Below are 14,721 nucleotides of genomic sequence, written 5' to 3'. Positions count from 1 at the left end.
AGCACAAGAGTGACATCAGAAGAAGAATCAAACTCACATAGTTTGGCAGAATATTGGATCAGTGACCTTATCTCAAGCAATGGTGAGAAATGGTGCCATCTTATGGCCATTTGATGTCATTGGCCAAGACCATGAACATGCACAGCATAAAAGTCGGTTTGCTGATTTTAAGATTTGTAACAAACAAGATGAAGAACTTGTTCAATAAGATTGTTGAGCATGTGTTAGTTGGCACTGTTTGTGTTCATAAACGGACGAGGTGGGTCCAGTTTTTGTCCTACAAGTGTTTTAAAGAGCAGATTGTTGAATGCATGTATTAAAGGAGAACTCTGTTATTTTTAAACCTAGACCTTATTTCGGTCATGAAATACATTCATCTACTCACAGAGAACAGTTTGGTGAAAGTCAGCGTCCTTCGGAAGATATTTAGATAACTGGAGATCCATATAACGGAGTGAACGGGGCTTAGATGATGCAGCCTCTAAATAAGGCATTATCTGTCTTTATTTCACCAATACTTGAAGAATAATGAATGAATGAACGTGTACTATAGCACTGTCAGTTCATAGCTGCTGTGTAGTTGTTATTGGCGGCTATCGGGGGGCTTATAGAGGGCTTTCTACACACTCGTCTACTGGGATGACGTCATCGCCGCCCGCCGCTGCAGCACAGCTCATTAGATCGCGATATTTAGATCGCGAGTTATCTAAATATCTTCCGAAGGAGGCCGACTTTCACCAAACTGTTCTCGGTGAGTAGATGAACGTATTTCATGCCAGAAATAAGGTCTAGATTGTTATGTGTGGCCAGGTAATGGCACACCTGGAGTGTTTTGGTGTGCTGATCTCCCTGCCCTCTCCTTCCTCTTTGTAGTCCTCCACAGGCCAGTAGGCAATTGGTAATCAGGTCGAGGATAAAGAGGGAGAGGAGGAAGGCTGCGGTCTCTCACTCTGGGGGCAGCAGCCACATTGATGGTTTGCTTTCTTTTGATTTAATAGTCAACCCTTATTATTCATCTGTCTTAGATGGCAGAGTTTTTTTTTCTTATTTTAGTTTATGTTAGTTTGAGTTGGAGACTGCCGGTAGTCCTGTTAGTTTTTGTTTCAGGTTACATTTGGGGTTTTTTCAGTAAGTGGGGAAAGTGCAGGGTGCAACGGCCCACTGCGTGGCTGGCCCTGTGTTTCCCGTTTTGTTCCTTTTGTTCTCTTTTTGGTTCATAACTTTATGGGTTAACCATTAACTTTTTTTTCCCCTTTTCCTTTTCAGTGGCAACTTTTTAATAAATCTTGTCCTTTTTGCAAACCTTGTGTGGCGTCCTAATATGTTACGGTCTCATTGAGCCTATGTATTATTTTAATTTTATGAGGCCGTAACAAGGTTTAAAAATACCGGAGTTCCTCTTTAACAACAAACAGAGCCACCCTGTTCACATTACCATAAATATCTTTTAATGAGCTTCCTGTAAAGCTGGTTGGACAGCCAAATGTCATCTGTACTGGAACCAAATCAGTCAGGACTTGTCACACTTGGATTTTACGTAGTTCTTCTACTATATTCCTTTTATTCCTCATAACTTTACAACTTACACTGTGTTAAATAATTACAAAGCAATTAGTTTTTATTCTACTTTTGAAACAGTTGTTTTTTAACATTTAGATGCTCTGGACTCATTGGTCCTCATGCAAGAATATTTTCAGTTCATGTCTGTTATCGTGCAATGTTGAACTCATAATGAAAAAAAGACTAGTTTTTCAGCCATTTCTGTAGTATGAAGTACTTCAGATTAAGTCATTTCAGTACTCAGTTAATAGATAAGTGCTTTTTCTGCAACGGACATCAGAGACTGCAGTGGACCCTTCATTTTGGACAATGAAGTGTCTGCAGTTTAGGGTTTACTTATGAACTGACAAAGCAACTCTTAACTTCATCAAAAAATGTATCAAGGTCATCAAATGAATTAATAATGGGTAGGATTTATCAACGCCTTAAAAAAAGTGGATGTGGCTGTCAGAGAAGCAAAGCTGGAGCTTTGTTAAATGCTTTGCAGAGGCAGAAAGGAATGGAAATGTCATCAAACCATAACAACAAAGTTAGTTTCAGTCTTATACGTCTCTGAGCGCTCTGCCACTGTGATTATGAATAAATATACTTAAAATCTTATATAATCATATAAAATGATCTTCCTGGTTTGGTGTAATGTCTCCATGTATTAGGAAAGAGCTGTTGTTAGTGATAGAGATCATCACTTATTACACTTTGAATTTATCAGTGTCTCACTGAGTCTGATTGTAATATCATACAGGTACAACCACCAGCTGTTTATCAGCTTGTCATCACTCTCCAAACAAATGAACAAGCTGGATTGCAGCCATTACGAAAAGACACCCAGAAACAACACACATCATGTGTGTGGATCACTTCCGTGATCCATAGCACAGGCAGAGGTGTTTGCATAAGCTGTGAATACAGGCGGACCTGAGCTTGACAAACAATAGACTCCTATTAAATAAAAGTCCTTCAACATGAAACAGGAAGTTGATGGACCGAGTAGTCTCCCTTCATTTTTGCAACATTGAAAATCAGTGGAGATCGTTAAATTAGCTCTTCAGCACTGAAAAATAAATCATCAGAATAAAGACAAATTCATTGATGCATGTTATTTGTTCTAATAGAAGTCATGATTATTTATTTTCTTTTTTTTTTTTTTAAACATACTGTTAAGGTGTTTTGTTTGAACATTAATAGATCTACACTCCCTTTGTACATTACTTCAGTCGGACTATGTTAATGTCATCAAAGTAGGTGATGAGCAATAATAGAGACAAGGCTGACCAGTTCTAATAGGTGTGGCCACACTATAAAAGGCTGGTGTTGTTCTGCACCAGTCTGACTTCATCACCTGCATTAGACAAGGTAATAATATTTGTCTGACAGTCCTGAATTATTAAACTAAAACATGTCAGATCAACATTTATTATTTCCATGTGAAACTTATTTACGTTTCGACAACTTCAACAGACTAAAGACAATACTGCAGCCGCTGCCAGAGAACAACAAGGATTGCAGAGTGAAGGAAACCTGTAAGTCCCTTAAATATAAAGGAGTTTAAGTATGGCAATATATATTCCATTAAAAAAAAAAAGTATATTTGAGGTTAGTCTTCTGATTTATTAGATTGCGTTTGTGATTTTAGTGAAGTAATTTTAAAAAAAGAAGAAAATCAATCATTTTGATTAATATTCTATGGAAAGCCATTACTTTTAACTTAAAATATTACTTTGAAAAAAGGAAAATTTGAAAAAAGAGAACTACTTTAGAAAACAAACTCTTCACATAACAGCTTTTAGTAATGATTATGTTTTACAGGCCCTAATGTGTCTTATTTCCTCTTTTCTTCAGAAACTGGTGCCGACCAAAAGAAGATGGCAACTGAGTGAGTGTTGTGGTTGAATTATGTTTCATTTGCCATTTGATTCATTTCTAAATTCTCTTTTCTGCTTTTTTTTTTTTCTTTAGCACACCCAGAAATGACCGCAACCCAGGAAAGGTGATTTAACTTTGTATCTCTGTAGCTTTGAAAAGGGGAAATGAACTTTGTATCTCTGTAGCTTTGAAAAGGGGAAAGTTAAAACAATCAACAGACAAACAGAAAGAAAGAAGCCAGGATCAGTTAATGCTACAAAATCACAAAACTGAACTGTTAATGCCTACTAATATTTATTGTACATGATTGCTTGACTACTTGAAAACAGAAATGGGATGCTAAAGGAAAAGAAAATTAACTGCAGCACTGAATAAGAAACATAGCCCAAAGAGCCACAGGGAGCTGTGTTTACTAAACAATTACTGTCAAATGAATGAAGAAAGACCAGATTTTAGTCCTCACCCAGAGCCATTTATAGCTCTGCATTCCCTTGTACATTCATAGATTACTTCCTCATCACACATCATTACTAAAGTTTACTATCAGTCTGTTCAGCTGAGTTTGTTTCATGTTTCAAAATTATTCAAAATAATTTTTCTGTGTGTACTGTACTGTACTGTACATGTACTGTGTCTTGTTGTTTTACCTTCTGCTGCCAGGTGTTTAATGACTCCATCCATGGCCACATTGAGTTACATCCACTTCTGGTCAAAATTATCGACACACCTCAGTTCCAAAGACTGCGAAACCTCAAGCAGCTTGGGGGGTGCTATCACGTTTACCCTGGAGCATCCCACAACCGCTTTGAACACTCAGTTGGGTGCGTTCTTATGCCATCATAATAAAAACGTAAAGACAAATATAAAAGCACCAAATGAAATCAGTAAAACTAAAGTAAACAGTGTGCGCATGTGTGTTGTATCTCATAATACAGGGTGGGGTACTTAGCAGGAGAACTCGTAAAATCTCTGAGATCAAGGCAGCCAGAACTTGAAATCGATGATCGTGACTTCCTCTGTGTGCAGATTGCAGGTCTTTGCCACGACCTGGGTGAGTGTAACACATCATTTCCACTGCAGTGATTCAGCTTGCAAGAGAATTTACAAAGTACCCTGCTTTTCTCCCTTTTCAGTGTCAAGTAAATGTAACCAAATTATATATCGCCGGCCCACAAGGCACCAACAATATATATTTATAGCGGACACACGTAGCGTGATGTGATAAGATATAAAGATTTATCCGAAAGTTCTCACTATCTGAATAAGCCTTATTTAACCTCGTTTTAGGGCACCACCTTCAGTTGAAGGAAAAAGACAGAATCTTACGATTCTGGTATGTTAAATTAATAATCAATGATTAATTAATAACTAATAAATTCCAGTCTCATACAGTCGCTACTCGTGAATTCTCGTTTTGTTGGACTCACACGTACGTAAAGAACACATACACAAAAGCCGGTTGATTTTATATATGTATGAACCATTTATTAAAATGACATGACCAAAGACATTAACCTTAAGACAACAGGAGAAATGCCTTGAATATGGATGATTATATAAGAAACACTTAGTGAATTGAAAAGAACTAAGGGGAGGGGATGGATGGATACCGGAATAATTCAAATAGTCTAGGTTTGTTACTATTTGAATTCAAAGACTAACAGCTTGGGTTAATTTATCATTTTAACAGCAAATTCTCTCGACACCCACCGCATACCGTCTGAATGTAAGAACAGGGCAGATCTTACGGTTAGGTCAGCTCCGAACCACAGGTAATCGCCAGCGGGTCCCACTGGGTCTCTCTCGGTTCCGCGTCTCGCGGCCTTCGTTGTGGTTGACTTTCAGAGACTGGACCGGTCGCTTTCCTGGCTTCTTTCTGATAGCTTGAAGACGGGGTATGTCGGAATTCACGCAAATAATGATAAAACTGTCCAAGGGTCGAGTTGGTTTTGGTTGGTGACCAACTCCGATGAGGTGAACTTAAATTCACCAAAGATTGACAAAACGGTTGACAAACTGAACGCTGGCTCCTTTTGATGATCAAAAACATGTGAGGTGTCACAGTCTGCCCTATCAGTGTGTGTTATGTCAGTTTGTTTAATCATGTTATGTTCTTGTCATATTTTTCCCCTGTCACGTTCAGTTCACTCAAGTCACCTGGTTAATTGTTCTCAGCTGCACCTCATGTCACTGATCACTCCCCTCACAGTATTTAGCTTCCTGGTTTACTTTCAGTCACTGCAGAATCCTCACTATATAAGTCTGGTTTCATGCCTCATAGCCTTGTTCATTGTATTCATAGTCTTGTTATGTCATAGTTCTGTTTTATTCATAGTCTTGTAATCGACGTTAATCATAGTCTTGTCTTATTTCTTTCATAGCCTTGGTTTTGTTAACATGAAGTATTTTTGAATCCGTCTCGGCCGTGCTTTTTGTTCCTGCTGTGCTCCCTGTTTTTGTGTGGAATAAACCTTGTTTTTGTGAACGAAAGAGCTGCATCTGGGTCCTACCTTCCCAGCGATCGTGACAGAAGGATTCTGTCAGAAATGGACCCAGCAGTTCTGGCGCAGCTACAGCACCGACTCGCCGCCCTGCAGAAATGCTTTGCCGAGGGCGGCGACATGTTCGAGTGGTGGTCGCTGTCAGGCCAGGTCCTGCAGGTGTTCCGCTGGGGACGCGGTCCGGGGAACCCCGCACTCCAGGCGGTCTGGGAGGGAGTGAGAACAATCCACCATGAGGCTTTGGTGGAAGTGTTCGGCGTGGATTTGGACGAGGATCTCGCTCTCCGCGAGATCCTCCTCTCCCCATTTGCCTCCCCAGCTCCGTCTCCCGACATCGCCGCTCCGGCCCAGCCCGCTGAGATGGCCGCTCCGGCTTCTTCCACGCCTCTGCAATTTTCTTACAATATTCCGTCCATATCCTGTTCAAGAACCTATGCGATAACTCACTTTTCCTCGCGGTTTCCGGAGTTTGATTCGCGGAGGCGGGGCATGACGTAGCCTACGCTACACTTTCAGCCAATGGTATGCCTGAAACTGTTGTGACGTCTGCCTGGGCGTATTTTGTAAGGCGACCTGCAAGAAGAATTCGACTCCTGCATTCCGCCATCTCATAAATATTTGTTCAGAGGATTCTAAAACACCATAACTTGTAAAGATATAGCATAAACTTAGGATATAAAGACAGCAAAAACAACATAACAAGATGGTTATGGATCTCAAAATTCAGATGGACATCTGTAAAGTTATGACATATGAATAACGAACCAACAAATGTTATTTGTGTTAAACACAGAATACAATAAGAAACAGCTGGCGCATTGGTTAATAGTTGCATTATTTCATATAAATGTCACATATGCAAGTTTTCCAAAACAATATCCTCCGTATCGTTCTATGTGCGATCATGAAAAAGGTTTTAAAATGCAGCTTGTGATATCACTGAGAACATGAAAGAACGTGTACAAAGATATAAAGCATATTTAATACAGTTTCAAGATTCAGCTAAAAAGTGATTATGGGTGAGATACTTTTGAGAGGTCCATGTAGCGGCTGTCTCTGTCTTGAGTCAGAGTCGGGGCAAACTGTCACCATTGTTTACTTTGAACCATATAGGGTCGGAAGGGTCCTGTTCTGGTTTTCCCCAATACTCTCCTGAGAGGGTCCGTTGTTTGTTCAGCTTAGTTAGTACTAAGCTATAAATGCATTTATCTAAATTTATGGCACAGGTCTGTGGAAAGAGGGGCTGAGAAAACTCCCCCAAAATGCTTTTGTGGGCAAAGATTGTTGTAAATTTCTCTTCTTTGATGTAGAAATCCCCCATCTGGTATTTCCACACTGACCATCCCCACAAAAGAATGTTGCAGTCATTTAAAATCTTATTAAATTCCACACTTGAGTTTGCTACATAAATGATGAATGACAATATTTTTATCTTCATTTATTTCAATCCCTTGCACATTTATAAATCCTCAAACAGAAATATTTCCCATTTCTCCATATTTAGGACATGGACCCTTTTCTCATCTATATGATACGATGTTTATCCCAGAAGCACTCCCAGAGGATAAATGGAAGGTAAGAGATAAAGTGCCACTCCAGCTATTATTAATCCCCTAAAAACTCATTTGTGTTCTTTCATAAAAGATGGCCTTAACATTGCTTTGCGTATGGCTCTGCACTTTCCTCCTCATTCACTGAATTTCACCAGTGAAATGTAGGAGTTTCATGCCTTATTTAGAGGCTGCATTGGCCTTGCCCCGTTCACTCCCATCATAATATATGAAGATATATAAGCGGCTCTCGATTGATCTAAATAGCGTCCAAACGACTCAGAGTGACACCAAAATGCTATCAATGAGTAAATTAACACGTATATATACAGCTAGAAATATGTCCAGGTTTAAAAAAACGGAACTTTACCTTTAAAGCAGCACTGAATGTCTGAATATCAGGATGCTGTCACAAGTTGTGACTATTCAAGTTCTCTTATAAATATACTGATGAACATGTGTATCCTGCAGCATGAGCATGCTTCTCTACGCATGTTTGATTACATGGTGGAAGCCAATGGTTTGAAGTCAGAGATGAAAACATACGGGTTCAAAGTGGAAGAAGACCTGGTCTTCATCAAGGAGCTGATTCTAGGAAAGCCTTTGAGCACTCTGGAAAATGATGCACCAGTTTCTACAAAAGATAAATCTGTAAGAGTATTCTGAAATAAATCACTTTGATTTTTGCTGCAGATGTCTAAAGTCTAATGCTCAATACTGTCATCTCCACAGTGGCCATACGAAGGTCGACAACAGGGCAAGTCCTTCCTCTATGAGATTGTGGCAAACAAGCTTAATGGGATCGATGTGGACAAATTTGACTACTTTGCCAGGTGGAGTTTGCTTAAAACTAAAACAGTTACTGATGTAGAGCGAGGAACTTCAACTGTGTGTATTACTTTCCCAGAACAAGTACAATATCACCCTTTGAAGACTTTTGAGTGAAGGTTTTATTTTTATTGATGCATTTGCTCCCTCTGTCTTTTCTCAGGGACTGTCACCACCTTGGCATCCAGAACAACTTTGACCACCTGCGGTACTTCATGTTTGTGAGGGTGTGTGAAGTGGATGGGCGGAAACACATCTGCTGCAGAGACAAGGTGTTGACCCCTGCTTTTTAAGCTAAAAAATAAGAGGTTTATCTGAGTGGGTGTTACTTAATCAAAGGCAACAATCTTCACAGGAGGTGGACAATCTGTACGACATGTTCCAAACCAGGAATCGTCTCCATAAAAGAGCCTACCAGCACAAAGTAAACATGAATATACAGATTATGTGAGTACCTAGTCTTCCCATGTTGGTACTATACGTACTATATATATATACTATATATATATATATATATATATACTATATATATATATATATATATATATATATATATATTTATATATATATGTTCCTGAATGTTTTTTAAAAAGCTGTTGATTTCTATCCAGGATCAAGGATGCTTTCTTAAAAGCTGATCCATACATCAAGATCAGTGGATCAAACGGGGAGATGTTCACTCTCTCAAAAGCCAAAAATGACATGGAGGCCTACACCAAGCTGACAGGTCAGTGGATGCCAAATTCAAATACGAATTGAACCGAGAATTGATTATTTACAAGTTTTTGGTAAGTATCACAGCAGGTATAAGCAGCAGGAGATCAAGAGAGAGGCTTGACCTCTGGAACATAACGGAGCAAGCTGGACATTCAAAGGGGAATCAAATAGAGTGAGTTTAGACAGAGCCGGACAAGAGTTGAGCCATGAACTGGACAACTTGAATCAAAGCAGTACTTTTCTGATCCTTGGCCCTCTCAACCAAGTAGGTGATAAAGACCTTGTATCTGGCAGACCTTGTAAACAGATTGGTCATTGATATTCATTTGCACTGGTTTTGATACAGTTTTAATAGTGCAAACAGACCAAGGTTTCAACACTTCTGTGTCTGTGTAATGAAGAAACAGTAGTGTTGAAGTGTTTCTCTGTTTGCACTATTGAATTGCATTAGAATCATTGAGTTGAGCCCTGTTAGACTTTCAGCTTGCAAGACTTAACATGAATTTCGTGCTGAAACCCCAAAGAATTGCCCTGTTCTCGCTTGTTTCTCTCGTAAGTGAAGTTTCAGGCTAATAAGCTGTTGCTGAAACATTTAAACTTGTTTTGTCAGCTGGATGAGAAAGTGAAAGTGTGTTCAAGCAGAACTACGCTTGTGCTTGGAAGCCATGTGCTTTCATGGGTTGGGCTGTGATATTTGTTCTCCAGTTGTTGTTTTTATACTTACACCTACCTGAACAAGTTACGAGTAAACTGTTCTGCAATATATTAATAGTTATTATACACTTATATTAATACCACTGAAGAAATGTTGACCTGTTCTTTTGTTTACTAACTTGTCTTTCATTGTATTTCTGTTTGCTTTGAAGATCAAGTGTTTGAAAAAATACTCCACCCAGACCTGCATCAAGATGAACTGATGCCAGCGAGCAATATTCTGAAGAGGATCATCTCTCGAGACTTGTACAAGTGTCTGGGTGAGGCCAAGGTGTGTCAAACATTCAAGATCAACTTTTTTAAATGGGGATACCAATTGCTTTTGCTACTTATTCTTTTAGTGTATGTGAAGACTTTGAAAGATTTAGAGACTGACACTCAAAGACATGACCCAGAAGTTCTTCTTCAATTCAGATCCTAAAACTTGACATACTGGACTTTTTGTGGCTTATTAAGAACGATGCACTATACTTAATTCTTTTAATTTTACAAGCCAATCCAATATCCCAATCCCACGTCCCAACATATGTTGTATTTGCACATTTGGACTGAATCACAAGCGCATACAATCAATGACCTAAAAACTGAGACACATGTTTGAGTTTCACCACAAAACCAGCAAATCATTAGAGTAATTATACATAATTGCCTAAGTCTAAGGCATTCAAATATAACTTAGGCATTTATGCTATTAAGCTAACAAAATGGAGCTTCACCACGAGGGAATGGCAGGAATGCCAAAATATCACATCTCAAAATTGGTTTCAAGGATTTCTTCGGTATGAAAATGAAGTGCAGAATGTAGGGTCGGGACTCAGTCCATATATTTAATTTGGTCATTACTGGGGAAAGTGGAAGTTGTTTAGTACAATCATTAAAGTTGTAAACATTTGAACTGAAGATAATGTCTTTTTTTAATGAATAAAACACAGAAGAAACAAGATCCACCAGGAGGGCAAAATGAAGAAGAAATACCAGAGGTAAGAATAAGAAGAGAGTGAAGATAATAAAACAAAAATAACAATAAAAGCAGTAAACTAACTGTTCCATCTTTTAGGAAACACTTAAAAGTTTGGCAAAGGCCATTCCGGGTCAGACACAGCAAGACTTTGAAGTTTGTGTGAGTTTTCTTTCTTATTGGATGTACAACACTGATCTTAAAATCTTTAAATTCATAAAAGAAAATCCAGCAAAATGATGTGATTTAGTAAATTCTTTTCTCAACAATTCAACTTCCACGTGCTTGAATCTTGATCACTGCTTCTTTCTGCTATATTTAGCATGTGATGGGAAAGATGTTTGTTTACCAGAGGCGTTATTCATTTGTAAATGTAAACACAGGTTTCTCTCCCACACTTCTCTTTTAGGTTGCCACTTTTGACTATGGGATGAAAGACAAGGATCCCATCAAAAGCGTCTATTTCTACACAAAGAGTGACCCTAAAATAGCAAAACCCATCAATGAGAACCAGGTGACAAATACAGAAAACAGTGTTTGCCGTTTGTCACTCGTGTGTTTTTCTTTGTGTAACAATCTTTGGCAAGATTACAGTTCACAGATTCATGTTGTCATCATTTTTGTCAGGTGTCAAAGCTCCTCCCAGAACGCTTTTCTGAGAAGATCATCAGGGTCTACTGGAAAAAGAGGGAAGATGACACTGAAGAGTGGAAAGAAGCTCAAACAACGTTTGAAGACTGGTGCAAAAATAATGACTTTGAGGTAATATTTGGGCTTAAGTTGTTAAATATAGTACAGAAGTTCTTTATACTCAGGCTGGAGCTTAGACGCAATTGAAATGCTTTAGTCAGTGCGGTTACATGCAAGCCATCAGATCGGATCAATGGCTAAATTACAATAATATTGAGTTATTCAGTTCATGTAGACACCTTAATCTGACAGGAAATCGAATCGGATCGGGTTACTTGCGATTGAATTAAGACCCAAGATAACTCGATCCAAATGCCCACTGAACGTGCACGGAGACGACAGTGGATCGGATCGAGCGTTCTGCGCATGCTCAAGATTTTTTCCCGCGATCGTCACGCGGAAGTCGAAGGAGACGATATTACTGTTGTTGTCGCCGCTGTAAGAAACAAAATAAACAATGAGATGGAGAATGCGCCGTTGTGCATCACGTTTGTGTCATAACCAGCTCATCACAGATGTAGAGGGACGCAGCTTCATCTTGCTCTTCCTTTGCCATCTTTCTGAATGCCTGAGTTTGTTGTTGTTGTTGGTTGTGGAGAAGACGTCAACCGGAAGTGGCTCTATTAGCGATAGTTGAAATGGTATCGTACCGGGGTATGACATGCTTTGTGCCAGTGATTCGATTCATTCACCGCCATATATCCGAGGATAATTACCTCATGTAAACCCACTGAGTGACTTAGAAGCAATATGGTAAGAAGAACAGACACAGAGCAGTTTCACATTTCATATCTGATTAAAAAAAGAAAAATAAAACGAGGATCACTGATTCATCCACTTATTAACTTTCAGTCCTTGGTGGTATCTTCTAACAGAGGTTTTTTTTTTTGCAATCCAACAGTTCAAAAACACAAAATGATCAAAACGAAGCAAATGTTATCAGCTACAGTGGAGTCTTTTCCTGCTGAAAATAAAAATAATGCATACCTCTCATTGGACACATTTTGCTTCTACTCATGCATTTGTTTTTTCTGTCTTTATTTCAGCACAATGTGTAACACAAAGAAAATGGCTGAGGATTAAAAGGAAAGGAAACAATCAGCTGCTCTGTGGTGAAATCTAATGAAAAGCTTTAGCAGACTATAGTGACCAACACCATGAATGTCCAGAAAGAAATGACGTGATTGTGTAACAAATTAATTGTTTCATATTCAGAATGTGTTCTATGTTCTCTGCATATGTATTTAGGGTTAACTCGGGTTATGCTTCCATGTTTCTTTCTCGAGAAGTAAATGAAACCTGCAAACTAAAAGACCGCTGACTGTGGAAGCTGTAAACCACAGTATAAGTCTGTCATTTACTGATATTATTAATCGTGTGTTTAGCTGTTATGAATATTGAGTGGATTTTTTTTTCTTATCATTATTTCAATGCTAATTAAGTTAGTTAGTAAAGGGGGTTAGGTTTGTCCATCTGGTTACTGGTAGAATCATTTATTTTGGTGGTTTGGTTTAGAATATTCTGCATTTTATCACGTTGAATCAATATAAAATACATTCTTAATCATTTAGAATAGATCATTTATTGGTACTACAATTAAACTATAAATATATAAATTTTCATGTTGTCACAGTAAATAACTCAAACTTGCTTAAAGCTGGTTGTGGTAAAGACAGAGATGGTGTGTTGTGTTGATTGTGTGAACATTCATTATATTCTCGTACATAGTGGGTCTGTTAATGGGAGCCTAGCAAAGGTTAACAGGAGTGTGTTCCTGTTTAGATGGTTTGTAAACATATTATAAGGTGTCTATTTTAAATAAAGTTCTTATTCTCTCTATTTTGCATCTTTGTGGAGTTAAACTTTGCTTAAGGGTAAATTGTAATTCAGCATAAATACTGTTTTTATGAAATTATCTCAGATCATTCGCATGCCAATTTCAATATTACGCCCTTGTTGCTCTACTTTCTGTTTGATTTATTTATTTAGAATGAATTTTTTCATTTTATCAATTCTAGGAAACAACGTAATAATTCCATTGTTCATATTAGGGAAAAGCGATAAAATAAATGTACTATCTTCTAAAGTTTAAATTCTTATCAGTCATGCAGCCCCTTCAGGTGCAGATGGTACTGCTGTCATTCATTCTGCAGCAGGACAGCTACACATAACATGCACAGAGGAGCCCTGGAGCAGATAGCCTGACCCTCACAGAGCCCTGAAGTAAACATCATATAATCAGTCTGGGGCAACATGAAAAAGCAGAAGCATAAATTAAAAACTGTGTATATTTCTCCAATATGAGCAGGGAAATACAGAAAGTGTGTGCAGGTGTAATTTGGAGAACAGCTGCATTTTTAGAGACAGAAAAACTCAAGTCATGTACAAAACATGCAGTTAACCATTTAGTACCTATGGACAGTCTTGGGATTATCATGAACATCACAAGGCAGATACATGACAACGTGGGCCATCTGTTATATCTGGATTGTCAGTCTGTCAGGTGGTTCTTCCCCCATACCAGTGAGGATATACTGTGTGACTGCTATGTGATGATCCCCCATCACACAAAATCAGGTTTCATTCTACTTCAACTCACTTGTTAACTTAGCTTGTGAGTGTGCAAGCAGAACAGATAGAGCCAGAGAGTCATGGATGACCATCCACGTCCATCATCTCTGAATTTTGCTTGTAGTTTACTCCTTATCCAGACTTTTAAGTGCTTTCTTTATTTTAGTTCAACTACACAGTTTGACTTTGTTTACAGATGAATTATTCTATTTTTCCTTTTGCATTGACTCTAAATTTTCCCACACAGCTTGTTAAAAAATTCCGAAATTTTAATAAAAATAATCTCATTGCAGAACATTATCTTTCATCTTTTTTTCCTTTCTGTTTCAGCATATCATGTTATTTGCTGGTAGAGTGTCTGTGGTGGTCTCTCTCTGGTCACTAGTAACTAATTTAAAAAACATTTTGAAGATATTGAAAGAAATAAACATTTTTAAACTGCCGCCTTTACAGGATCTGCGATGACGGGTTATTCTATGTAATTGGGGGCGCTGTCAGAGCTTCAGTTTCTGCTGCATTCGAAGACAGCAGCGAAATTGGACTTTCTGATTACTAACCAGCATATATCAAGGAAACCAATCAGGTCGCAACGTCGATATATCTTGATATCCGGAAAATATCTTCATTTACTTTTGCACTTTATGTAAGCTTCACAAAAGGTAGACTACACAGTAAAGGCTAAATCTTTGTTTTTTAAATAATACTACATTGCCTTTAGCGTAAACTTTCACCTGTCATCCTCTGCGAACAGCGAACGACATCAACGTGT

At 38.4% G+C, this 14,721-nt stretch overlaps 1 protein-coding gene and 1 long non-coding RNA gene across 2 annotated transcripts; both read left to right on the top strand.

Annotated features, from left to right (window-relative positions):
- Positions 1-3,453: 3,453 nt before the first annotated feature.
- LOC140271305 (deoxynucleoside triphosphate triphosphohydrolase SAMHD1-like) lies at positions 3,454-10,161 on the top strand. Its single transcript, XM_072366464.1, has 12 exons — positions 3,454-3,464; positions 3,517-3,547; positions 4,084-4,244; positions 4,359-4,474; positions 7,429-7,499; positions 7,946-8,104; positions 8,207-8,307; positions 8,466-8,574; positions 8,658-8,749; positions 8,914-9,029; positions 9,886-10,004; positions 10,102-10,161. The coding sequence occupies exons 1-12, from the start codon at positions 3,454-3,456 to the stop codon at positions 10,159-10,161; spliced, it is 1,146 nt and encodes a 381-aa protein (XP_072222565.1).
- Positions 10,162-11,325: 1,164 nt separating this feature from the next.
- LOC140272050 (uncharacterized) lies at positions 11,326-13,218 on the top strand. Its single transcript, XR_011907879.1, has 2 exons — positions 11,326-11,453; positions 12,428-13,218. It is a non-coding gene; the product is annotated as an uncharacterized lncRNA (long non-coding RNA).
- The last annotated feature ends 1,503 nt before the right edge of the window (positions 13,219-14,721 follow it).

Source organism: Leuresthes tenuis, unplaced genomic scaffold, assembly GCF_036924035.1.
Source record: "Leuresthes tenuis unplaced genomic scaffold, fLeuTen1.0.hap1 SCAF_16, whole genome shotgun sequence".
Lineage (NCBI taxonomy): Eukaryota > Metazoa > Chordata > Actinopteri > Atheriniformes > Atherinopsidae > Leuresthes > Leuresthes tenuis.
This window is presented reverse-complemented; position numbering and strand designations above follow the sequence as displayed.

Excerpts from the sequence above, each read along its gene's own strand:
- LOC140271305 (XM_072366464.1), top strand. Across the intron at positions 3,548-4,083 it reads ATGACCGCAACCCAGGAAAG|GTGTTTAATGACTCCATCCA; the intron begins GTGATTTAACTT and ends TTCTGCTGCCAG. Across the intron at positions 4,475-7,428 it reads AGGTCTTTGCCACGACCTGG|GACATGGACCCTTTTCTCAT; the intron begins GTGAGTGTAACA and ends CTCCATATTTAG.